Source organism: Hyperolius riggenbachi, chromosome 5, assembly GCF_040937935.1.
Source record: "Hyperolius riggenbachi isolate aHypRig1 chromosome 5, aHypRig1.pri, whole genome shotgun sequence".
Lineage (NCBI taxonomy): Eukaryota > Metazoa > Chordata > Amphibia > Anura > Hyperoliidae > Hyperolius > Hyperolius riggenbachi.
In genome coordinates, this window is record NC_090650.1 from 260,721,385 (window position 1) to 260,748,436 (window position 27,052).

General features: G+C 44.3%; 1 protein-coding gene across 1 annotated transcript in view; it reads left to right on the forward strand.

Moving 5' to 3' along the window:
- RIOK1 (RIO kinase 1) overlaps nucleotides 1-20,836 on the forward strand; it is a 52,655-nt gene extending 31,819 nt beyond the window's left edge. The window contains exons 13-17 of the mRNA XM_068236856.1: nucleotides 4,776-4,841; nucleotides 5,101-5,220; nucleotides 7,413-7,466; nucleotides 12,751-12,888; nucleotides 20,332-20,836. Of these exons, the coding sequence (XP_068092957.1) occupies nucleotides 4,776-4,841; nucleotides 5,101-5,220; nucleotides 7,413-7,466; nucleotides 12,751-12,888; nucleotides 20,332-20,442 (489 nt within the window). The 3' untranslated portion in view covers nucleotides 20,443-20,836. The remainder of the gene's footprint in view (nucleotides 1-4,775; nucleotides 4,842-5,100; nucleotides 5,221-7,412; nucleotides 7,467-12,750; nucleotides 12,889-20,331) is intronic.
- The last annotated feature ends 6,216 nt before the right edge of the window (nucleotides 20,837-27,052 follow it).

Here is a 27,052-nt window from a genome sequence, read left to right on the forward strand (position 1 = left end):
ATGCATTCTTATGCTTAGTCACCTATACTGCGCAGAAGTACCCAGGTAAACATAGGTGTCCTAACTCTAGCCCTGTAACGTGCATAGTGCAGACATGCAAACACATTCATTGCATCAAACCTATCAATGGATTAGGAGCACACATCCTGACGTCCTCTCCTGGGACAGATGGTGCATCTTACCAATCGCACAAGGGAGCTAACGTAATGTATCCATGTGCACCATGCACATACACCAGCATAAGCTGTGTGCATGCTGACAAACGCATACAGGGGAGGAGGGAGTGCACTGGATTAGACCCTAGCCACAGGGGTCAGTAACAAGAACAAAATACATATATCCAGGCACATCACATTTAGTTAGAACATTAAATAAGTTAAGGAAAGGGAGGTGCTGAAGGGGGTGTGGCTAGAAAACAGCAAAAATCTATTAACCCTTCGCACTCTCGTATGCAAATGTACAAAATGTACATTTGCATACGAGAATGCGAAGGGTTAATAGATTTTTGCTGTTTTCTAGCCATGGTGCACATGGATACATTACGTTAGCTCCCTTGTGCGATTGGTAAGATGCACTATCTGTCCCAGGAGAGGAAGTTAGGATGTGTGCTCCTAATCCATTGATAGGTTTGATGCAATGAATGTGTTTGCATGTCTGCACTATGCATGTTACAGGGCTAGAGTTAGGACAGCTATGTTTACCTGGGTACTTCTGCGCAGTATAGGTGACTAAGCATAAGAATGCATTCTTCTGTGAACTAAGACCCCGGCTTTTAACTTAGCTGTAGGGATAACCGTTGTGCCTGGATGAGTAAATCTGTGAATGCATTTGTTTGTACATTTGCATACGAGAGTGCGAAGGGTTAATAGATTTTTGCTGTTTTCTAGCCACACCCCCTTCAGCACCTCCCTTTCCTTAATTATTTAATGTCCTAACTAAATGTGATGTGCCTGGATATATGTATTTTGTTCATTTTACTCCACAGCCCTGGTGGCATGTCCTGGACTTACATACTGTATCCTATAGCAATAGCCCTTATATGGGGGTCTGATAAGTAGAGTAAAGTAGCCATTATTTAACCTCCCTGGCGTTCTATTAAAATCGCCAGGGAGGCTGCGGGAGGGTTTTTTTTTTTATAAAAAAAAAACTATTTCATGCAGCCAACTGAAAGTTGGCTGCATGAAAGCCCACTAGAGGGCGCTCCTGAAGCATAATTCCGATCGCCTCCGGCAATCAGAATTAACAAGGGAGGCCGCAATAAGCAGCCTCCCTTGTTTTGCTTACCTCGTCGCCATAGCGACGAGCGGAGTGACGTCAGCCGACGTCCTGACGTCAGCCGCCTCCGATCCAGCCCTTAGCGCTGGCCGGAACTATTTGTTCCGGCTGCGCAGGGCTCGGGCGGCTGGGGGGACCCTCTTTTGCCGCTGCTCGCGGCGGGCGATCAGGCAGCACACGCGGCTGGCAAAGTGCCGGCTGCGTGTGCTGCTTTTTATTTGGTAAGAATCGGCCCAGCAGGGCCTGAGCGGCGACCTCCGGCGGTAATGGACGTGTATACTCGTCCATACCGCCAAGGAGGTTAAAGTGTACCAAAGCTGAGTTAATAGGAAGAATTGATAATTACCTGGGGCTGGAGCAAGTATCGATTCTTCCCATTAACTCAGCTCTGGTTTACTATAGCTGTTTCTCTTAAACCTAATCCATTGTATACAATATTCCCTGTGTCGCTGTCAGCTGCCTAACGTGCATGGGCAGCGGTCGTGGACTACGGCATGCATGGATTGTGAATGTGCGCACGGTTTGCAGCCATTTGGGACACAGCAAGCGCAAGGCCTTTACTTGCTGCTCCACCTTTGGCAGGTAGGTGATGTATCCCACCCACACGATAGTAAACAGCAGGTGGCTGGTACAAGTTGGTACATCCTGTGCTTATCCTTCTGACATTTATTTTGACTATTAACCTCCCTGGCGGTGCATTTCTGTCTGGATTTATGGGTCTAAGTGGTACATTTTTATTTTTATTTTTTCAAGAATTTTAGGCCTCCAATTCTTAAGTCATAACTCACCAAAATATATCAGAATAAAAGCCTGGTAGACATTCTGCATATAAATAAGACTGGAACACAAAATTGTTGAATTTATGAATAAACTTAAAAAATTGTGATTTTGTACAAATAAGGCAGGCAGACGTCGGTGCAGGCGGCAGGCAGAGATTAGTCAAAATCCAGGCAGATGTCGGTGCAGGCAGTAGTCAAAATCTAGGCAGTAGTCAAAAAATCGGTAACAGTAAGGCAGAAGGACTTAGCTCGGAAGCAGCTGGGAACCAAATGGCTATATTGTTAACATTCCTGTGCTTTCAAATGAGCTGATCTGCCATGGCAGTCAGGTGACACAGGGGAGAGATCAAATTACAACGTGGGATTAGAGACAAATGGGGAGGAATTAGACAGACTAAACTTTCTCGGTCTCTCTCATATCTCTCTCTCTCTCTCTCTCTCTCTCTCTCTCTCTGTGTGTGTGTGTGTGTGCGTGCGTGCGTGCATAGATCTGGGTACAGATGGGGGATAGAGACAGGCTAAACTCTTGCATGCTACAGGGCATGTGCACTGCACTGTGCGAGAGGCTTATACTCCAGTCCATCATTATTTTCAGATTGGGGGGTTGGCTTATACTCTGGTCGGGCTTATACTTTAGTATATACGTAATCTTTACCTTACCTGAATAATTTGATATAAAACTTTTATTTTTATATAGGACATAGCCTACAAATCCAACAAGGGGAAGTTTCATTTTTGTTGAGTTGGTAGTTTCAGTTCAGCTTTATATTTTTGTTTAATGCAAACAATATGTTGCTTGATTACTTTTGTATGTGCATAAAACATCCCAAGGTGTTTAGTACAGAAACCAGAAAGCAGGATTGTCAAAGTTTGCTGCCAGGTGTTACCTAGTTATGCTGGGTACACACAATAAATTTTTGCGTCCGATCGGAAGTTGTAATGTGTGGACATGTCCAAACTCCTCCCAATCGATAACAGGACAGGCCTGGATTTACCTCACCGGAGCCTATAGGCACAGATGTCCTGGCACCTCCATGAACCTACAAACCACCACCAAACTGCAGCCCAACTGTGCTGGCTGACCCAGCTGTTACTTCTCCCTTACTTCCCTTGCCCATAGGTAACCACAGCTGCCTCTTAGCATTAGCCTGCCAGAAGTATCCTCAATATTAAGTAGCTAGAGGTGCCCCCAAGTATTAGGTAGCTATAAGAACCTCAGTATTAAGTAGCTAGAGATGCCTCTGAGTGAAGGAAGATCTTGTCAGTAGAATGCCGAGAGCTGGGTCAGTAACCTCTCATTTACAATCTCATCAGGACTTAAGGAAGGAGGCGCATGGGCAGGTTAGTGAGCCGCCTCTCCATCATCAGGCGCCTGTTGGCACATGCCTACAGTGCCTTATGGTAAATCCGGCCCTGTAACATGATTGGTTTTCCGATCATTACTTCATAAAATGCATCCCGTTATTAATCCGGAGTAGATTAGACGTGTTAGAAATAATCCATTTGATCCCATCGATCAGATGGGAGGTTGCGTTGTGTGTACCCAGCATTACACCTCTTCCAAGCATAATTGAATGTAGTCCAGGTACTAAAACTTCTTATTTATTGTTTAGCATTACTTAAGTACAACTTCTCATTACAAAGTAAAACTTGAAGAATTGGCTGACAGGCAGTTGGTACGCATGCTAGGTACTCTCCAAACAGCCTGGCAGTCATTTCACACTATGTGCATCATCAATGGCTAAACAGGAGGTCAGGACAGGTCTAGCAGCTGCACTGCATGCTGCTCTCCATCTGCTCAACACTTCCACCTTCACAGCGGATGTTCCAACTGTAAAGGAAAGTCGAGTGGATGGCGTGCAGCGGGAAGACAGGCACGTGAACTCTCTTCCCAGGTCCCTCGCTCACACATGCGAATACAGTTTTGCTTCTTGTGAAACTGTTCTCCTTGATCCCTACTGGTGAATCCTGCCAGTGTGACACTTCTGTCTTGGCATAATTCACAGCCTCTGATGATGTACATTGTAAAATTACTGTCAGGCTGATTGAAAATGCGTACAATGTGTACATGGGCATCAGAGCTGGACCATGCATCAATAAAGGAAGTTGGCATAATATAATGAAGTTTTCTTTGGCCTCCAAATTCCTTTAGTCTTAGTACAATTGGGCATCTGCTTGTTGTGTTTTAAAAATAAGTCTGATACTTGGAGCTTACATTGCAACCTACAGACTGCAAAGGATGATCTGTTTCTGACATCTTGGTGCCAGTTAAGGAATCCCTGCTTAGAGAAAGTGTATGTATAGAACGAAATAAGTGCGTATGTACATGTTGGACTGGAAACGGTTAAGTCAACAGACTCTAGGGAGAGAGTGGTGTCGGACTTGCATGAGGTGACAGTTTACTACCTAAACGGTTTACTTTTTGCATTTTGGCTCAAACTAGATATTTTTGCAATAATTTGTATAATGTATATGAGATTCAATAGTTTTTTTTAAAAGAAAACAAACAAAAAAAAGTGCCTGAACTAAGGCTTAAAAGCAGCAATAACTTATTCAGTACAAACAGTACACTTAATGGAATTAAAGTTGTTTAAAGGTCTTATCCAACAACAAAAGTTTTTTAAGTGAAGGGGACAGGCTACCAATAACCAGATGTTGTCACCACGGTTTTCTAAGATATTCTGTACTTTAGGTAAAATTTTACTATTTACATTTCTGTAGGCAATGGAGGTGGCAACTGAGAGAACGGAAGAAGAAAGATCTAGTCAAGATAAGGTTAATGAAGAGGTATGATCCTGCACTGACTTAAGAAATTAAATTTAGATTTCAAACTGTATAGTGGATCATGAAAAAATCTCTATTGCAGCAGATGACATGTTTTTAAGGAGATACCATTGTGGTTCTTTCAGACTTTGGATCTAGATAATACAAAATCCTGCTTTGTTGAAACCACAAACTAATGCGGTGTTAAATGTAATCCTCTACCTTTGTGCACATTTTGTGCATGAAATAATTAGCATCATTTATTACATTTCTTTGTTTGCAGGTGTTTAAGAAGGCATACATTCCCAGAACTCTGAATGAGGTGAAGAACTTCGAGAGGGATGTAGACTTAATACAAAAATTGAAAGAAGAAGACATGTCACTTAACACCCAACAGGATAATGTGAGTGATTTGCCAAGAAATCCGTTCTTTCTCTAGACTGTGCCTGGGATGTCTGACAATGCAGTAACTTTTTTCATTTTTTTTTAATAACAACAAAAGGGTTAATGATAATAGATGCTTTTGATTTAGAACTTGTAAATATCTATAGGTTGGGATTGTCGGAACGGTCCGTTGAATTCAGAAATGTGGATATCTGGACTAATCTCAATGAACATTAGTAAATATTTTAAGCAGCTTGTTATACAGATAGAATGGCAGTTTTCATGTCATCTGAGAATCTGGACAGGCCGTGTGATTAGTGACTACACAATACAGTGATCTTTGTCTATGGCATTTGAGACGTATACCTGTACACAAAGCATGGCAGACTAGCTTTGTGCTACAGCCTCTTGTAAACTACCGGTAGTCCCCGACTTACGAACGACCCGCTGATACGCACGACATGGATTCTCTGTTTCCATGGGAACAAGCCCCCAAAAAATGTTCAGTGGACTTGTAGTGTTTGAGAAAATTGATTTACAAAAAAAAACAAAGAAAAAATGGCTTTTAAACTTGTATAAGCAGGTGCAGAGGACAGAGGTGACACAGAGGGGGGATAGAGGAGGTACAGGGGATAGAGATGGCACAATGCTCTGACTTGAGAACACATTCAGGTTAAGAACGAACCTACAGTCCCTATCTTGTTCATTAACCGAGGACTACCTGTGTAGATCTTTAATGCCTTTCATATACCCTACTAAAATCACTTTTGTAATGCAAAATTTAACTGCATATAACTTAATGAATTAAATTGCTTATCTTTTTTTTTTTTTTTTTTGATAGAGAGATAAGCATATAATTTATGTAGTCAGTATTAGCTGATTGTAAAATTGTACCTCTCCTGATTTACATTCTTAAAGAGACACTGAAGCGAAAAAAAATATATGATATAATGAATTGGTTGTGTACTATGAATAATTACTAGAAGATTAGCAGCAAAGAAAATATTCTCATATTTTTATTTTCAGGTATATGGTGTTTTTCTACCATTGCATCATTCTCTAATATCTGCAGATTACACAATACTCAGCATTCAAAATGATTCTTTCAGAGCAGTCTGTGAACTAATGACCTCTCCTCTGGCAGAGAAAAAGTAAACAGTTGAGATAATAAAAGTCAGACAGCCCTCTCCACGACTTTTGAAAGTCGTAGAAATGAATGGCTTTTTTGCATAGAGATAACAACTGGAGTTTCTTAACTCTTCCTGTATTGGAAACAGTTAGACTGATGTATCTGATCTTAATGTTTTATTTCTTAGCTGTACTACACATACAAATCATAATATCATAATTTTTTTTTCGCTTCAGTGTCTAAGGATGGCAGTATCATTACTGCTAACCAGGTGAATCATTGCAGGATCATTTTTTTTTTTAGTGAGCAATGTGTGAAGTTGATCTTGCTTTGAGCTCTGGGGCAGAAGGCTGTGTGACATCATTGCCTAGGCTAAACGTTACTGGGAGGGTGGGGTTACATACCTATACACAGCCATATATAGTTATAAGCAGCATTTCTGATACTGGATACTGGATCATTCATGTAAAAAATGGGTATTTTGAATAATGTAATATGGACGCAGTGCTGCCGCGCACATATTACAAATGCCTGTGTAATGATGGGGGAGCGACTGTGTGTGCGCACAAGATACACATGCGGGCAGCAGGCGCGGTGAGAGATTTGGGGGATTACGGGTATTTTAGGCTCTACTATGAGTCGTTACAGGTGTTCTTAAATAGTGCTAACAGAGTACATACTGTTACTAACTGTGCTTCAAAGGAGCTCACAATCTAATCCCTTCCATAGGCATAGTCTGCACAGGGACAATAGAGTGCCCAGAAGCAAGATATAGTGATAGTGTCTTGGCTGAGATTTGAACATGGGACACTAATGCTGCAAGGTGAGAAGGCTATCTGCTAATATGCAATGCTGCCCAAAATTCATTAAGGTGTGCAGTTTTAAAGCGTTCTAATAATAGTACATCTATCAATAGATGGTGGCTGCTGGGACCTGTTTCTACCTTATCACTGTATGATAGGCTTCAGAAGATTTAAGAGGTTCTAGTGATGTGTTATATTTCCCAAAGTAAAAGTGGTAACTGTGCTCAAATTGTTTTCTTCTTTTTTTCATTTGCCCTTCTATTTTTTTTTCTTTCTTAGATTCTCTATCAGACTGTCACTGGCCTAAAGAAGGACCTGTCAGGTGCTGAAACGGTAAGATTTGTTTGGCACTGTTGCATGGTATTAAAAAATGTTAATGAATTTAAAAGGGCACTATGGCGAAAAATTGTAAATTTTAAAATATGTGCAAACATAGACAAATAAGTAAGTTTTTTTTTCCAGAGTAAATCGAGCCATACATTACTTTTCTCTTATGTTGATGTTACTTACAGTAGGTAGTAGACTAGGTTTTGGACTAGTCCATCTCTTCACAATCCTGTGATGTATCGCTACCGCGACACTGCACTAAAAGCCGCTACTATGACAATCAACTTGTTCATTGTCATAGTAGCAACTGTTAGTGAAGTATCGCGGTAGCAATACGTCACAGGATTGTCCGCATCGAAAGTTGCGCACGTTGCTAAGGAAGCAATGCATGTAACTAACGGAAGGCACACAGTGAGCGCTGCTATGTAAGGCGTGTATAGTGAGCATTACTGCACATTAAAGTGAAACTCCAGACTAAAAATCTACTCAGCAACACTGAAAAGGCTTGGTGTTTCTTTAACAGTTTCACAGCATCAGAACTTTGTTTTTCTTAAAGGGAAAGTCAATCTTTGTACAAACTGCACCTGCTTATAACATCCACTAAATTCAGCCTATATGAGGTTAGAGTGTTCGCTACCACATTGTCCAATATAAGCTTGTACCAAAGTTGTGACAGCGCTCCTCTTCTTATCAGATTGACACCACCTCAGAATCCAGGTGGGCCTAGCATATACATGTGCAGGGCAACAGAATCCACTGCTCCAGTTCTCCAGCAATATAAATCCAGTATTTAATGCACACACCATGTAAAAACAAATATAGCATAATACAGCCTTGATATTCAGCGTGTTTGGCCTGCGCTTATATGCGCTCTCACTTGAACCAGAAGTTAATGAAGCCAACCAGAAGTTAATGAAGCCTATCGGGCCTTTGCAGCCCAGCGGTATCCTTCTCTCGTGCGGTGCCGGCGTCGCTGTGGAGGCACGGGATGCCAGCACCACACGAGACACTGATACTGCTGGGCTGCAAAGGCCCGATAGGCTTCATTAACTTCTAGTTCAAGTGAGTGCGCATCTAAGCGCAGGCCAAACACGCTGAATATCAAGGCTGTATTACGCTATATTTGTTTTGTTTTAACATGGTGTGTGCATTAAATACTGGATTTCTATTGCTAGAGAACTGGAGCAGTGGATTCTGTGGCCCGTATATGTATATGCTAGGCCCACCTGGATTTTGAGGTGGTGTCAATCTGATCATAAGAAGAGGAGTGCTGTCAAAACTTTGGTACAAGTTTCTTAAAGGAAACCTAAATTGAGAGGGATATGGATGTTTTATTTTAAACAATACCAGTTGCTTGGCAGTCCTGCTCATCTCTTTGGCTGCAGTGGTGGAAGAATCACACACCTGAAATAAGCATGCAGCTAATCCAGTCTGACTTCAGTCAAAACACCTGAAAAGTATTAGAGACACAGGATCAACAGGAGATTCAGGCAACTGGTATTATTTTAACCACTTAAGGACCACAGTCTTTTCACCCCTTAAAGGGAAGGTTCAGGGAGGGGATTCAAAAAATAAAAATAAATTTCCACTTACCTGGGGCTTCCTCCAGCCCGTGGCAGGCAGGAGGTGCCCTCGCCGCCGCTCCGCAGGCTCCCGGTGGTCTCCGGTGCCCGACCCGACCTGGCCAGGCCGGCTGCCAGGTCGGGCTCCTCTGCGCTCCATTTCCTGGGACTTCTGCGTCCCACGACGGCGCGATGACGTCATCGGACGTCCGCCGGGCTGTACTGCGTTTACAAACTATGGTGCCAAAAGTGAATTTTCCCATTTTCAAGCATCTCTGACTTTTCTGCGCACCTGTCAGGTTTCATGAGGGGCTAAAATTCCAGGATAGTACAAATACCCCCCAAATGACCCCATTTTGGAAAGAAGACATCCCAAAGTATTCAGTGAGAGGCATAGTGAGTTCATAGAAGATTTTATTTTTTGTCACAAGTTAGCGGAAAATGACACTTTGTGACAAAAAAAAAAAAAAAAAAGTTTCCATTTCTTCTAACTTGCGACAAAAAAAAATTAAATCTGCCACGGACTCACTATGCTCCTCTCTGAATACCTTGAAGTGTCTACTTTCCAAAATGGGGTCATTTGTGGGGTGTGTTCACTGTCCTGGCATTTTGGGGGTTGCCTAATTGTAAGCACCCCTGTAAAGCCTAAAGATGCTCATTGGACTTTGGGCCCCTTAGCGCAGTTAGGCTGCAAAAAAGTGCCACACATGTGGTATTGCCGAACTCGGGAGAAGTAGTATAATGTGTTTTGGGGTGTATTTTTACACATACCCATGCTGGGTGGGAGAAATATCTCCGTAAATGACAATTGTTTTATTTTTTTTACACACAATTGTCTATTTATAGAGATATTTCTCCCACTCAGCATGGGTATGTGGAAAAATACACCCCAAAACACATTATACTACTTCTCCTGAGTACGGCGATACCACATGTGTGGCACTTTTTTGCACCCTAACTGCGCTAAGGGGCCCAAAGTTCAATGAGTACCTTTAGGATTTCACAGGTCATTTTGAGAAATTTCGTTTCAAGACTACTCCTCACGGTTTAGGGCCCCTAAAATGCCAGGACAGTATAGGAACCCCACAAATTACCCCATTTTAGAAAGAAGACACCCCAAGGTATTCCGTTAGGAGGATGGTGAGTTCATAGAAGAATTTTTTTTTTTTTTGTCACAAGTTAGCGGAAATTGATTTTAATAGTTTTTTTTCACAAAGTGTCATTTTCCGCTAACTTGTAACAAAAAATAAAATCTTCTATTAACTCTCCATACTCCTAACGGAATACCTTGGGGTGTCTTCTTTCTAAAATGGGGTCATTTGTGGGGTTCCTATACTGCCCTGGCATTTTAGGGGCCCTAAACCGTGAGGAGTAGCCTTGAAACCAAATGTCGCAAAATGACCTGTGAAATCTTAAAGGTACTCATTGGATTTTGGGCCCCTTAGCGCACTTAGGGTGCAAAAAAGTGCCACACATGTGGTACCGCCGTACTCAGGAGAAGTAGTATAATGTGTTTTGGGGTGTATTTTTACACATACCCATGCTGGGTGGGAGAAATATCTCTGTAAATCACAATTGTTTGATTTTTTTTTTACACACAATTGTCCATTTACAGAGAGATTTCTCCCACCCAGCATGGGTATGTGTAAAAATACACCCCAAAACACAATATACTACTTCTTCTGAGTACGGCGATAACACATGTGACACTGATTTGCAACCTAGGTGCGCTAAGGGGCCTAACGTCCTATTCACAGGTCATTTTGAGGCATTTGGATTCTAGACTACTGCTCACGGTTTAGGGCCCCTAAAATGCCAGGGCAGTATAGAAACCCCACAAGTGACCCCATTTTAGAAAGAAGACACCCCAAGGTATTCTGTTAGGAGTATGGTGAGTTCATAGAAAAAAAAAATTTTTGTCACAAGTTAGCGGAAAATGACACTTTGTGAAAAAAAAACAATACATATCAATTTCCGCTAACTTGTGACAAAAAATAAAATCTTCTATGAACTCATCATACACCTAACAGAATACCTTGCGGTGTCTTCTTTCTAAAATGGGGTCACTTGTGGGGTTCCTATACCGCCCTGGCATTTTACGGGCCCAAAACCGTGAGTAGTCTGGAAACCAAATTTTTCAAAATGACTGTTCAGGGGTATAAGCATCAGCAAATTTTGATGACAGGTGGTCTATGAGGGGGCAAATTTTGTGGAACCAGTCATAAGCAGGGTGGCCTCTTAGATGACAGGTTGTATTGGGCCTGATCTGATGGATAGGAGTGCTAGGGGGGTGACAGGAGGTGATTGATGGGTGTCTCAGGGGGTGGTTAGAGGGGAAAATAGATGCAATCAATGCACTAGGGAGGTGATCGGAAGGGGGTCTGAGGGGGATCTGAGGGTTTGGCCGAGTGATCAGGAACCCCACACGGGGCAAATTAGGGCCTGATCTGATGGGTAGGTGTGCTAGGGGGTGACAGGTGATGACAGGTGGTGATTGATGGGTGTCTCAAGGTGTGATTAGAGGGGGGAAATAGATGCAAGCAATGCACTGGCGAGGTGATCAGGGCTGGGGTCTGAGGGCAATCTGAGCGTGTGGGCGTGTGATTGGGTGCCCTAGGGGCAGATTAGGGTGTAATCTGATGGGTAACAGTGACAGGTGGTGATAGGGGGTGATTGATGGGTAATTAGTGGGTGTTTAGGGTAGAGAACAGATGTAAACACTGCATTTGGGAGGTGATCTGATGTCGGATCTGCGGGCGATCTATTGGTGTGGGTGGGGGATCAGATTGCCCGCAAGGGGCAGGTCAGGGGCTGATTGATGGGTGGCAGTGACAGGGGGTGATTGACAGGTGATCAGGGGGGATAGATGCATACAGTACACAGGGGGGGGGGGGGGGGGTCTGGGGAGAATCTGAGGGGTGGGAGGTGATCAGGAGGGAGCAGGGGGCAGTTTAGGGTTAAAAAAAATAGCGTTGACAGATAGTGACAGGGAGTGATTGATGGGTGATTGGGTGCAAACAGTGGTCTGGGGGGTGGGCAGGGGGGGTCTGAGGGGTGCTGTGGGCGATCAGGGGGGGGGGGGAGAAATCAGTGTGCTTGGTGCAGACTAGGGTGGCTGCAGCCTGCCCTGGTGGTCCCTCGGAAACTGGGACCACCAGGGCAGGATGCAGCCAGTATAATAGGCTTTGTATACATTACAAAGCCTATTATACTCTTTACATGCGGCAATCCGGGTGCTAGTAACCCGCCGGCGCTCCCGAACGGCCGGCGGGTTACAGCGTGAGGGGGCGGAGCCAGTCGCCGGCGGCTGATCGCGTCACGAATGACACGATCGCCGCATTACCACACCCGCAGCCGCCCCCGCTGATGGGCGTATTGCGGTCGTTTAGGCCCGGACGTTGCCGCCGCCCATCGGCTGGGGGCGGTCCTCAAGTGGTTAATGACATGTATGTTTGTTTAGGCTGAAGTTCCTCTTTAAGCTGCGCTGCTTTAGCAGCTTGATGAATCAGGCCTATAGTCCTCGTTGTCTTGCAAGTGGATTGTCTGTACGTACAAATGTCTGGAGATTTCTTCTTTCACCTCATTTTAAACTAAAATAGTTGTCTTATAGTGCAGAAATGTCCTGTAAAATACAAAAATGAGTCAATTTGAAACTACTCTTTTATAAAAGATAGAATTAAAAACTGCGATAGTTTCATTTGGAATGTATATGCTTATTATGTATGCAGATCCCAGCTTTGCTACAGAACTCTGATCGTGGGCTGCAGCATGACTCCGGTTCCGACACGAACAGTGAGGATGAGACAACTTCTGCCTCTGAAGAAGATCATACAAAAGATTCGTCTGACCTACCAGTGGACAAAAAGGTTAGTGTGTGATCATTTATAATTGGTAAATCAAATGAAAACCCATAAGTAATTTGACTGTCATTTGTCAAATTCTATTATTTAATCTAAGAATTCTATTTGATATGTGCATATACACATTGGTGATTTAAGTTGAAGATTTAAAGTGAACCTAAAAAAAGGTTCGCTTACCTTGGGCTTCTACCAGCCTCCTGCAGCCGACATGTGCCTGCGGCGTCACTCCTCGACGCAGTGCCTAAGTGTCGATTTTGGCGCAGTATGAGATTTTCTCATACTGCACATGTCGATCAAGGACGCGTGCGTCCAGGGTCACGCAGGCGCCGTGGCCGGTGCCTGGCTCTGTCGCTAGAATCAAAACTTAGGCACTGCGGGTGACAGGCATCGAGGAATGATGGCACATGGTGGCTGCAGGGGGCCCAGGTAAGTTAAACCTTTTTTTTTTTTAGGTTCACTTAAGTTTCACTTTGCAGGAATCCTCAGAAAGACCAAAAGAAGGTCCTGAGGATGTGGAAAAAGACGTTCACTGCAGAACCAAAAAAACTCAGAAAAATCTACAGAGTACATCCAGGCAACCACCTTAATAGTTCCAGCAGAGATGACAGCCACACATCTGGACGCTGTTCCCTCCTGGAGTCCTCAATAACAGACCTCAGCTACCAGGGTAGCCCCATCAAGGCTGTTCTCTATAATGTCAGATTGATAAACAGCAATCCATACATGATCTAATAGTCTTCTGATCTGGCCTGCCTGACTGAACCCTGGCTTTCTAAACCAGTTGGCCACACCCTGGAGGTGACCGTGCCAATAAATTATTCTGTGATACACTGCAACAGGAAAGAATGCTGGGGGGTTGCACTTTGCTTTAGATCAGCTTTGAAAATCAGACCATTTACTGTAGGACCTGCCAACTCATTTGAATGCTTGGGGGAGCAACTTTCAGCTGAGAAAAACATAAACATTTTGCTGATCTACCGCCCACCAGGAGAAGACTCAGCCTTCCTCAAGGAACTTGTAGAATTCCTATGCAAGCTAACACTGGAGCACCCCAGATGGAATGTTCTTGGAGATTTCAATACATGATTGGATGACCCTCTTTTCGCAATTAGGAATAGAGCTACCTTGTGCCATAAATGAATTGGGCTTCTCCCAAGCAATCAGCTCTGCTATTCACAAGAAAGGTCATATTCCATGCTGGTCTGTCAATAGCCAGTGTGGAAATGAATCCTGTTGTCTGGTCAGACCATCACACTATCCACTTCTCCCTATCAATACCAGCTGTCGACACCAGATCAAGAACCAAATAAAATATCGCCACTTAAAAGGGCTAGCACTGCAACATAGCCGGGATAACCTCAGCTTTGATGAATTGACAGATTCCAGCTTGGACCCTCATACTCTGGTGTTTTAAATACAACAAATGTGTGTCCTTCACCTTTGAGACCATTTCTCCTCTGTGCACCAAATATCTTACTCCACACCATCATGCACAGTAGTTAGATAACTTTATAAACGAGCTGAAAAGACAAGGCAGAAAGCTTGAAAGACTGTGGCACAAATCTCAGTCCCCAGAAGACAAACATGCCTTAATCCTCAACTTGAAGAACTGCCAAAAGGTAATCACTGAGAAAAAGTCATCCTTTCTATCACATGAGATTGCAAATGCAGTTAACGAACCAGACCAACTGTTCCACACAGTGGAAAAACTCTGCAACCCGGCATGCCAAAAATTTAATATCCAGTCTTTAACCTCCCTGGCGGTAAGCCCGTGCTGAGCACGGGCTATGCCGCCAGAAGGCACCGCTCAGGCCCCGCTGGGCCGATTTGCATAATTTTTTTTTGCTACACGCAGCTAGCACTTTGCTAGCTGCGTGTGCAATGCGATCGCCGCCGATCCGCCGCTATTTGTCCCGCCGCGGCTGCCCCCCCCCCCAGACCCCGTGCGCTGCCTGGCCAATCAGTGCCAGGCAGCGCTGTGGGGTGGATCGAAGTCCCCTATGACGTCACAATGGCGACGGGGGAGCCCTCCAGGAGATCCCATTCTTTGAACGGGATCTTCGATCGATCGGAGGGGCTGTCTCGCTACATGTAATAGAAAAAAAAACGGATTTGCTGCCCCCTGGCGGATTTTTAGCAAACAGCCAGGAGGGTTAAAGGACCTCTGAGACCAATTTGCCTATTTTTTTCTCAGTCTCCGCTATACGGTCTGCCATCCAACTTGCAGCATTTTAGCCTAATATAGCGCCAAAGACGATTAGCAGAAACAATGTAACACCTTGGTCAAACTTCAAGGTAAATGATAAGGAAGCCACATCAAGCATCCTCCTTCACCTCCGCCAAACTACCTTTGACCTGGATCCTGGCCCAACACAGTTCATGTTGAGCTGCCCCGGACCTGTTTGTACCGTTATTCCTCAAAATTGTAAACTGTTCCTTACAATTGGGGATATTTCCTGCTTTACTAAAGGACGCAATAATCAGGCCTCTCTTCAAAAAACCTTCCCTGGACTATAAATGCCTCTAGTATAGGTAGTTAATATAACTGCCCCCAGTATAGGTATAGCTGCCTCCAGTATAGGTAGCTAGTTTAGTTGCCCCAAGTATAGGTATAGATGCCTCCAATAGTGTAGCGGTGGGGGAGAGTGGCAGAAACTACTCATCTTACTCCAGCCAGCCACACGCGGCATCTCTTTCCTCCCATGCGTCATCACGTTAATAACCGAGCCCCCTGTGATGACACGCGACTACGTCATCACAGGGGGTTCTGTTACCAACGCCACGACGCATGAGAAGAGATAGTCGTCGCGTGTGGCCGAAGGAAGGCGAGTAGTTTCTGCACGTTCTCCCCCGCTGATGCATCCGATCTTCTCTCACTGATTCGGCTGTTCTTCCCTGCAGATGCGCAGCTCTCCCTCTGCTGAAGCCACGCCCCCTAAAACCGGTATAACGCAATTGAGCATGGTATAATTACCATGCAAAATCAAACCACGCCATACCGGTATACTGCGGCAACCCTACTTTGTACTAGTAGTAGTGATAGTAATCCGCATTTGGTGATCAGTGTGGGTATATGGAGCATGCATTAATGGTATGCAACTTAGAAGTATCCTAAGGATATTGCCTAAAATTCAGGAGAAGCACATTAAAACACCTAGAGCAAAGTGCATGTTGATGGGAGGAGAAGTCAGAGAGAGGCAGTCTGAATTGAAAGGAAAGGCGAAAAGATAGGAAAGACTGCTGTAAAGCATAGGGGCATGCCTGGATGGATAAAGGTACACCATGTTTACCCTAAGTGGGGGCTACTGTATTAGAGGTTCCGTGTGGCATCTCCCTCCAAATGGTGCACTCATCTGTTACACTTCTCAGAAGAGACCTTACAGTGAACCACTAGGTGCATGCAGAACGATAAATGGCTAAGCTTCATCCCTATACTATGGGATTTTATACATGTCGTTGGTGCTGAAGTTATACAGCAGACCTTAAACGCAAAACATGTATTTGGAGTACATCAAATCAGAACACACAAGATCATAGCACCGTATGGGCCAAGAGAATACACCAGTTTCCAACTTGTCTTTGAATATTGCCCAGAGGAAGCATGTGCAAACATTCCTCTCACTAAGTCCAAGGGAGGCCCAGTGCCTCGGTCAGAATCTAGCATGCCTTTTGTTGTTAAAGCAGCCAGATGCTTTCTCCTCCTTTTTGGGTTAAAGGGACTGTCTTTATACTGAGGAACCAAATGTGCCTGGGGTCATTGTCCTGGTGCTCTGCAGTGTGGGTTATGAGCGTCTTCATTTTCAAAGTAAGTGTTCCTGGACTAGCTTCCATAGATGCTTCTTGGCCATTAACAAAAGAACAGATTGGTCCCAGAAACCGCACCACAACCAATACATGTTTAATGTTATACCAATAAAGGCTTATTTTTTTGATTACAATGTTAAAAACACTTAAAACCAGAAACACCTGGGTGGCATCAATGCATAAATAATGCCCAATAAATGCATAAGACAATATGACAATGCTCCATATAAATTGATATAAAAATATATACATCATGTAGTAAATCCCAACATCACCTGAACTGGGGCGCAAATAAAGTGAAGCACAAAGTGCAGAGTGCAGTAATTAGAGTTCCAAAAGGAACTGAAAGTGACAAATGTTCGTGCAGTAATGAATGGGCAGCGAAGTGCCAGTCAGAGTGAGAACAGGGCCTCTTGGCCATTACACAGGCTATTTGTATTTTATCGATGCATGTAAAAATAAAAACATTTCAGAACAAATCATGTGGCAATCAGCTGCCCACTTTAAAGTTAAAAGCAGAATCTACCCACCACGTTGATTAGAGCAAAGAACAGTAGGTATGTGTTTAATAGTCCATGAGCCTGTATCACCTTGGTTGATATGTTTGTCTCTTGGCCATTATACAGGTTTGTGCAACACTTCTAGTAGGTCTATTGCACGCTTACCTGCTCTGCGACCACCTGACGCCTATTGGCGGCCACAGAGTGGCTCCCCCAGGACCGCCTAACGCCGATTGGCGTCAAGTCCTGGGGGTGGAGAGTAGCAAGGAACGCGCGTGCACATTTGTTGTGATCTTTCCCTGCCGAGACACTGCTAATGATCAGCCTGCCAGGCTGCAATCAGGACTGAAGTCGTGTGACGTCTGTAGTTATGGACTTTTGTTTGCTCCATTAACCTCTTGCGGACACCACTGATTGAAATCTAAGCCGTTTGCTTCCTCGTAACCTCCCTGGCGTTCAATTTCCCCAGGATTTCTGTGCACAAAGTGGTTCAATTAATTTTCATAACCTTTTTTTTCTGTAACTTACCAAAATGTGTCAAGCAAAAGTCTAGTACACATTTTGAGTATAATGAATGCTTGAAACACAAAATAAAATCAAAACTAAATTTTAAAATTACTCCCCCAAAATTTAGCGATGATGGGCAGATTCGACCAAGAGATATTTATGTCCCTAGTACAGATTATGCAGGTATGTGTCCCCAGTATAGATTAGGCAGCTATAGGTGCTATAGGACAGGCATTCAGCCATCCTGGAGAAGCTAGGGCCTGCGCTTCCATAGAGGCAAAGGGGGCAACTGCCCCAGGGCCCCCCACATCTATAGGGGCCCCCACGTGTCCCCTTTCACCTCAGATGGCTGCCCGCGCACTGTGCAGTGTAGCAAAAGGCAGTGAGAGATGCATGCACTCACCTTATGAACAATGCAGGCGATGCAGCTCTTGTCGGTCTTCAAACAGAGAAGCAGGAAGTGCTGGACCAAGTAACTACAGGGGAGACAGACAGGAGCTGCATCCTTCAGGGGGTGAGTGTGTGCATCTCTCACTGCCTTTGCTACACTGCAGCGGAGGGAGGGGGGGGGGGAGTTGTACACATGTGTGTGTCTGGGGGTCAGTAGAAGTGAGCAAGGGGGTAGATGTGGTTGGCGGCAGCCACAGCGGTGGGAATTAGGCTTTCAGTGGGGGGAAGGGGGGCCCCAGATTACTTTTCCCCATTGTAGCTAAAACTGGCCCTGGGGGAAGCCCTTATGTAAGGGAGTAAGCAGAGCAGAGAATCTGTAGCTGCATTCCACCGTCCCTTCTCCCCCCATCTGTGGAGTGACCCTCCTTCTCCCTACCTGTCAGTAATGCAGAGGAGCCCTCCCTTCCTCTTCCCTTATGTGTAGCGATCCCTGGCCTTTCCCTCTCTCCCCTGCCTGTGTAGTGACCCCCCCCCCCCCTTCTACCCCGTCTGCTGAGCTGGCCCTCCCTCCCTCTTCCCTTATGTGTAGCAATTCCCAGCCTCTGTCCCCCGCTCTCCCCCCTCTTCCCACTGTGTAGCGATCCCTGGCCATGATATGTACTTACTGAGCCATTCGAGCCTCTGTCCCACGACCCCATCTCTCTACAGCTGTAGCGCCACTCTTCTCTGTTCGGGACAAGTGATGGCTTGGTGACGTTATCAAGGCGAATCACTGTGTCCAGAGCAGACGAGTGGCGCTGCAGAGAGATGGGTGCGATTGTGGGACAGAGGCTCGAGTGACTCAGTAAGTATTTATATATCATGGCCAGGGATCGCTACACACAGGGAAGGGGGGCTAGTGCAGCAAACGGGGTGAGAAGAAGGGGGGGTGTCACTACACAGACGGGGGGGGGGGGGGGGAGGCCAGGGAAGGGAAGAGTAAGGGAGGGTAACGCTGCAGTCAGGCGAGAAGGGGGGAAGTAACTACACAGACATGGGGGAGAAGGAAGGGAGGGGGATGCAGCTGGAGCCAGCAGAGCAGGGAGCCTAGCCTCCCTGGCTGCAAGGACGAGTGTAACTCGTCCTTACCGCTTTCAGGATTTTTGTGCAGGACGAGTTGCACTCTTCCTTACCGCTAGGGAAGTTAACCCTGCCAGGGCATAGATTTCTCCCATTGCCACATGCTCCTGCCACTATCGTTGCTCCTAGTGACAGCTGAGCTTCGTGTAATGTTCACTGACTCTGTGATCACTGTGAGCCAACCACAGTGATCTCTAACAGGAAATAATGTAACACCAAAGAGTTAAACTTAATGGAAATGCACTCACCCATTTTCCCACTTATCAATACAATAAAGACAACACCATTTGTTGAGTTAAGGCCTCGGACAATTTTATTGGGGTTTCAATTTCAATGTCTTTGTTCCACCAAAACCAAATTTCTTTTTATTCGGAAATACAAAACCAAATATAAGCTCGTAAACTGTAATACCACCAGTAAACTTTATTGCTAACAACCATATGCGCATCCATACCTGGGTGCCATTTCCTTTGCCTTCGCCTATTCAAATAGGTAATAAACCCCCAATAAAGTTTAGGCAAGCGACAGGGAGGGTGGGAGGGGCAGCTGCTCTTCAGCCATTGGGGGTTTGAGATGACACCAGCTGCCTGCTCCCTCCTTATATACCCCTTTGTCCCAACACGATTGGCTGCTTCAAACTGCTGCCAGACGAGGGGCCAATCAAAGGACTCCAGCTGCGAATCTCTCCCTAAATACGGGGGGAGAGATGTCTTGCCCACAAGAAAAAAACAGAACACCTGCTGCCAGGTAATTAATTACCCCCGAGGGCTCGGCATTCCCATGCAGTGCTTTTTCTTATTCCTGCGCCCTTTGCATGACATGGGATCTATGATTAGCTGAAAGACGTGTAAATACTAAGCACATTGTTGAATTTAAAAACATGCATGTGTAGTGAAATATTTGGAGCACTGTGTAAGGGTGGATCTTATTGTAAGGCAAAGTAAAATTAGTGTACTGTTTTTATAACCACTGAAACATGCTTTTTGTTTCCACTCCTTCGCTTTATGCCTCCCTGCTCAGCCTAGCCTTTCTTGAGATTTGTTTGTGTGCATTCCTAAAAGGATCCCTGTGGCTTTAAACTGTCCTGTAATCCACCAATAATTTCATGCCGTTTATTTCTTTTTATTAGGAGAGAAAGAAACAGGTCAAAGAAGCACAGAGGGAGAAGAGAAAGAACAAGATTCCAAAGCATGTGAAAAAACGAAAAGAAAAAACGGCAAAGATGAAAAAAGGCAAATAAAGCAAAGAGCAGGAGCTACCTAACTGTTTTTAATCTATCCATCTTACAGATGCGTTGACGACATTACCCTGTGTGTATAGACACACAATGTTTAACAAGCCAGTGGACTACAATACAAAAAGCTATGGGACAGAAAGTGATGGACATCTTTTGGTCTTCCCCTCCATTGCAGAACAGCAACTGCCTTCTGTTCACATTTTAATCTGTTCTTAGGCCTCATTCAGATTGGGTGCAGTCAGAAACTTATTTTAAGCTCATGATTAAAAAAACACGCTGTGCATTGTGGTGCGCATTTTTTAAGCGGACTGATGCATTTTACATGCAGTTGAGCACATTTTTGTTCAGCATGTTTTGCTTATTTGATGTAGCAGTTGTAAATAAAGATTTACTTTCATTTTTCTTTTTTTTTTTAATTAGGGTTAAAAAAAGGCATCTCCAAAGCACATTGCTAGCAGATCTAATTGCTAAAAAAGCGCACCCATTCACTTGCATTTTACTGTGAAGTGCAAAGCAATGCATGTGAAACACCCCGTTTCTCAAATGGACTAACGCAGCACCTAGATGTGAACGTGGTACATAAGAATCAATGTAATAATCCGTACCTAGCAAAGCCCACAGCGCAATGTACTGAAAAAAGCGTACAGCACCGTCCCTAGTGTGAACGAGGCCTTGTATTGTGTGTTTTTGCCATTAACTTTTTATTATCCAACATATCATGTTTTTAGTTGCATGTATCATCATGCAAGTGTCATAGTAGAAACCTAATAGGGCTGCCATGATGTTTTTCCTAAACAAACAGCATTTTCTGGTTTGTTCATGGTAATTTTTAGCATTTAACACATTTCTATAATTTTTTTTTCCTCCTAATCCAAGAAATAAACGCTTTCTGTTTATTTTAGCTCTTTCTGTTCAAGTATACACATCATATGACACCTTTTAATCTGTTAAAGGGAATCTGAAGTGAAAATAAAATTATATTTATTTTATTTCTTTTTCTGATCAAGTATACACATCATACATCATACGATGACACCTTTTAATCTTTTAAAGGGAAGTTGAAGTAAAAATAAACTTATGGTATATTGAATTGTATGTGTAGTACAGCTAAGAAATAGAACATTATTAGCACAGACATGAATCTTTCCCAGAACGTCATTGGACAGCACCCCTGGTGAGACTTGTCTCCCTCCCAATCGTGGACAGGAACTGCAAAAGAAAAGATTTGCATAACAAATTGGCAGCCATACATAAGCCACTATCTTACCACCAGTAACTCAGTTCAGTTTCCTGTCCCGGACGGGAATGCAGAGGAGAGGTCTCCAGGATGCTATCCATGACAGATGGTCGGGGGCAACGTCTTTCAGGGCTCCAGGCATGCTGTACAGTGGACAGTCGGAGCCCTGCAGCGTGGAGGAGGCTTCTCCGTATGAGGCAGCAGAGATATAGCGCAGGCGCGCTTTCAGACCAAGATACTTCCGGGTCAACCCGGAAGTTGTCACGCACGGCGTCCGGCGTGACTCTGATCGGGCGGCAGGGGCCGCGGAGGTGATTGCGAATCAGCATCAGCTGATTCGCTGAGGTAATTAGCAAATAGCGCGGCAGGGGCTGCGGAAATACGAGGTAATTATGCATATCTATTAAGCGGCAGGTGCCGCGACGGGGGACTATGCAAATAAATTATGCTAATGGGCTAGTCAGCTGAGCCCTATTGTTCATGTGATTCTGGATTTAATCCTTTTCCCTGTCTCACTCTGGTGGTTTATGTGAGCATGGAGGACGCTTCTGGGTCAGCTCCTGCGCAGTCTGCCAGGCCAGCCCAAGATACCTCTCTGCCTGAAAAACATGAAAAACATGATAAAACTGACAAGGGTCAGCATGCATCAAGTGGATCTAGCAAATCTGCGAAGAAATGTGCCATTTGCTCCACTCGCTTGTCATCCTCATCCTCTAAAAAGTTGTGCCAGGATTGCACAAATAAACTGGTTAAAGATGAATCCCCTGTCATATTTAAAGATCTGATGGGTTGGATGCGGGCGGAAATGTCTTCAGCAATCAAAGAAATTAAGGATTCTGCTATTTCTTCTCAAGCTGTAGCCCCCAACCCTGCTGATGTTCCTGGCCCTAGCAGTGACGCTGCTGTTATACCTATCAATACTGGGTCTTCTCCTACTCCGGCGGCACGTATTCCTGTGCAGGCTAGGAGAAGTAGGGAGAGTGATATAGAGGGCTCGGAACTCTCGGAGGGGGAAATATCTGCATTAGAAGAGATATCTGAGGGTGAAGAGATAGAAAAAGCTGAGAAATCACAGAAATTTGCTTTTTCCCCAGATTTAATGAAAGATCTCCTAACCTCCATGCATGAAACAATGGGTATTAGATCAGAGCAAAAACCCCTGACACCCCTGGACCAGATGTATGAAAGTTTGGCGGACCCCCAATCTAGATTCATTCCGGTCCATTCTACTCTTAAATCTATGATTAAGAAAGAATGGGAAAATCCTGAGAAAAGGGCCTTTTGGCCCAAATCTTTATCTAAGCGCTACCCTTTTGCCCCGGATGATCAGGCTTGTTGGGGTCCTCCGCCAAAGCTGGATCCTTCCTTTTCCAGGGTGTCAAGAAAATCAGACCTGTTGTTTGAAGACTTTGGTAACCTAAAAGATCCAATAGACAAAAAAATGGATAATGTTTTGCGTAGGGCTTGGGAGTCGGCTTCATTAACTTTCAAACCGGCTGTGGCATCAACAGCAGTTAGTCGTTCTCTGAAAACTTGGCTATCAGACCTGCAATTTAAGATTGCTAATGGAGTTTCTAGGGAAGAAATTCTGAATGACTTCCCAAAAATTACGAATGCCTCAAATTACATGGTTGATGCGGCAGATGATACAGTAAAGTTGGCAGCCCGAACCACGGCGCTAGTCAACTCGGCTAGAAGGGGAGTATGGGTTAAGACCTGGAATGGGGATACTTCCTCAAAATCTAAGCTTTGTGGTATCCCCTGTGAAGGTAATCTGCTGTTCGGTTCAAAGCTGGACGATACACTAGATCGTACGGCGGATAATAAGAAGAATTTCCCAAGGAAGCGCCCTTTTCAAAATAAGCGGCCATTTCGGGCCCCCGCCAAAAATGAAGCGGATAACAAATCTTCCAGGGGTAGAAGATGGGCCCCTTATAGACAACAAAGACCCCCCAATACCTCTACTAATACCAAAAAGACAAACAAGCAATGACGCCATCATTCCAGTGGGGGGGAGAGTCACCAACTATTTCGAAAAATGGCAACAACTCTTCAGCAATCAGTGGTTACTGAATATAATATTAGAAGGTTACAAAATAGAGTTCGAGCAGCCTCCCCCTCAAAATTTTGTCCTAACCCCTTGTCCAAAAGACCCATCTTTAAGAATAGCCCTTCAATCAGAAATAAGGTCACTTCTTCGGAAAAGGGTAATTCGTCAGGTTCCAGCATGCCAAAAAGAACAGGGATTCTACTCTCCAGTCTTCCTGGTGAGGAAACCTCAGGGAACCTATCGATTTATTCTAAATCTAAAGAAACTAAATCTGAGGGTCAAATACAGAAAGTTCAGGATGGACAATATCCGATCTGTAGTTCATCTCTTACAGAAAGACGACTTCTTGGCATCTCTAGACCTGAAGGATGCATATCTTCATCTGCCAATCCATTTGTCCTGCCAACAATACCTAAGGTTCGCCGTGTGGATGGAAGGAGAGGTAAGACATTTTCAGTTTAATGCCTTACCTTTCGGATTATCTTCAGCTCCATGGCTATTCACCAAGGTTATGTCTGAGGTACTAGCCCTTCTCAGGTTAAAACAGATTAATATTGTCGGTTACCTTGATGATTTTTTATTATGGGGGTCTTCTGAGAAATCCGTTTTTGATCAGATAACTACAACTTTGAGCTTCTTCCAGGATTTGGGTTGGTTGATTAATTGGGAAAAGTCTGCCCTAGTTCCTTTCCAATCCTTAGAGTTTTTGGGTTTCATTATTTCTACTAGAAAGGAGAAATTGTTGTTACCTGATAGGAAGATCAGTGCTATTATTGACAATGTTCTCTCGTTTCAGAAATTGAGAAGCATATCGCTAAGAAAGGCCATGGCACTTCTAGGTCTTCTAACTTCTTCCTTTCCGGCAATCCAGTGGGGGCAGTTCCATGCAAGATTCTTACAGATGTGGATACTAAAATCTTGGAACAGGTCTATGACGTCACTGGACAAGAAAATCGTCATTCCACAGAGTATAAAGGCTTCTCTGCTTTGGTGGAAACAGCTGGATCATCTATCTCCAGGTCGTCTGTGGAGTTTTCCTCATCAGAATACAATTACAACCGACGCCAGTTTATGGGGTTGGGGAGCCCACTTCAATTCTCAACCGGCCCAGGGAGCCTGGAGTATGACGATCAGTTCACAGTCATCAAACAACAGAGAACTGCAAGCAGTGTGGCAAGCTTTACTACATTTCGGGCCCCAAATCAAGAAGTCTCATGTGAGGATAAGGACAGACAATCAGAGTGTGGTGGCTTTCCTAAACAGACAAGGGGGTACGAGGAGTCAATCCTTATGGGAAAAGACGACGAGGATCCTATTTTGGTCAGAAAGGAATCTCTCATCCTTAACAGCGACACACTTAAAAGGAACCTCAAACCAACTGGCAGACTACCTCAGCAGGAAGAGGTTGGATGCGAACGAATGGTCATTAGATCAGGAAATATTCCAGCAGGTGACGTTACAATGGGGCTGCCCAAAAATAGACTTGTTTGCAAGGAAAGTGAATACGAAATGCCAACAATTTTGTGCCCTGTTTCCAGAAGATCTACCATGGAAAGTAGATGCCTTCTCGATCAATTGGGGGGAAGTAATGATGTATGCATTTCCTCCAGTTCCGTTGCTAGCACGAGTGATAAAGAAGATTATACAGGACAAGGCTCGAGTAATCTTAATAGCTCCACTGTGGCCAAAAAAACCATGGTTCACGTCACTGAGGGCACTAGCAGTAACAGATCCGATAATATTTCCTCCTCTGCCACACTTGCTATCTCAGGGTCCAGTATGGCATCCGAACTTACACATGCTTCACCTTTCAGCTTGGAACCTGAATGGGGCATCCTGAAGTCCAAAGGGTTTTCAGATGAACTATCAGAAACTTTGATACAGAGTAGAAAAAAAGTGACTCGAGAAATATACCAGAAAGCCTGGAGAATATTTAACGATTGGTGTAGGGAAAGATCCTTTAACAATTCATCTCTTAAATCCGTATTGGAATTTCTTCAGTGTGGATATAAGAAAGGTCTTAGTATCAGCACCCTGAAAGTACAGGTATCTGCTCTTAGTGTGTTTTTAGAAAAACGACTGGCAGAAGAAGATCTAATTGTACGTTTTTTTCAGGCTTTAAAGAGACTTAAGCCAGCAATTAAAACAAAAGTACCTGCTTGGGATTTAAACATTGTTTTACAGGGTTTGTGTGAGGCTCCGTTTGAGCCATTAGCGCAAATTTCGGAAAAATTTCTTACCTTAAAGACCATTTTCCTGCTGGCAATTACTTCAGCCAGGAGAATTGGTGAATTACAATCACTATCCATTAGAGAGCCTTATTGCACCATTTCAGAGGATAGAATAACATTACGTCCTGATGCAGCCTTTCTACCCAAGGTAGTTTCCTCTTTTCACAGAAATCAGGAGATCTTCCTACCCTCCTTTTGCGAGAATCCTAGTAATGAAAAGGAAAGGAGACTCCATTCCCTTGACGTAAGGAGATGTCTTATACACTACATGGAAAGAACAAGTTCCTGGAGGAAAACTGACGCAATGTTCACCCTTTTTGCTGGAAAACAAAGAGGCAACAAAGCTTCCAAAGCAACGCTGGCACGATGGATAAAACAGGCTATCACATCAGCATATCAGGTTCAAGGAAAGCATTTAATCTCTCCAATCAGAGCTCATTCTACAAGAGCAATATCAACCTCCTGGGCAGAGAGGGCAGGGGCATCTATAGAACAGATATGCAGAGCTGCTACCTGGTCAAGTCAGAACACTTTTGTGAAACATTATCGCCTAAACATCTCGGCTGCAGCAGACTTATCATTTGGAAGGAAGGTGCTGCAGGCAGTGGTCCCTCCCTAGATCCTATATCTTGTACATCGTCTCACCAGGGGTGCTGTCCAATGACGTTCTGGGAAAGACAACTTTACTTACGGTAACGTCTTTTCCAGTAGTCAGAAGGACAGCACCCCTGCAACCCGCCCTTCTTTTGGGTGGAATAATAATTATGTAAGTGAGCATCTATGCGGTCCGTGTCATCTATTGTATTAACTGAGTTACTGGTGGTAAGATAGTGGCTTATGTATGGCTGCCAATTTGTTATGCAAATCTTTTCTTTTGCAGTTCCTGTCCACGATTGGGAGGGAGACAAGTCTCACCAGGGGTGCTGTCCTTCTGACTACTGGAAAAGACGTTACCGTAAGTAAAGTTGTCTTTTTTCCAGTACAGGAAGAGTTAGGAAACGTTAGTTGTTAAGGTGCCCATAGACCTGACTATTATGGGCAGATTCGACAGAGACACGTTTATCTCTAATCGCATCTGATTAGAGATAAGTTTGT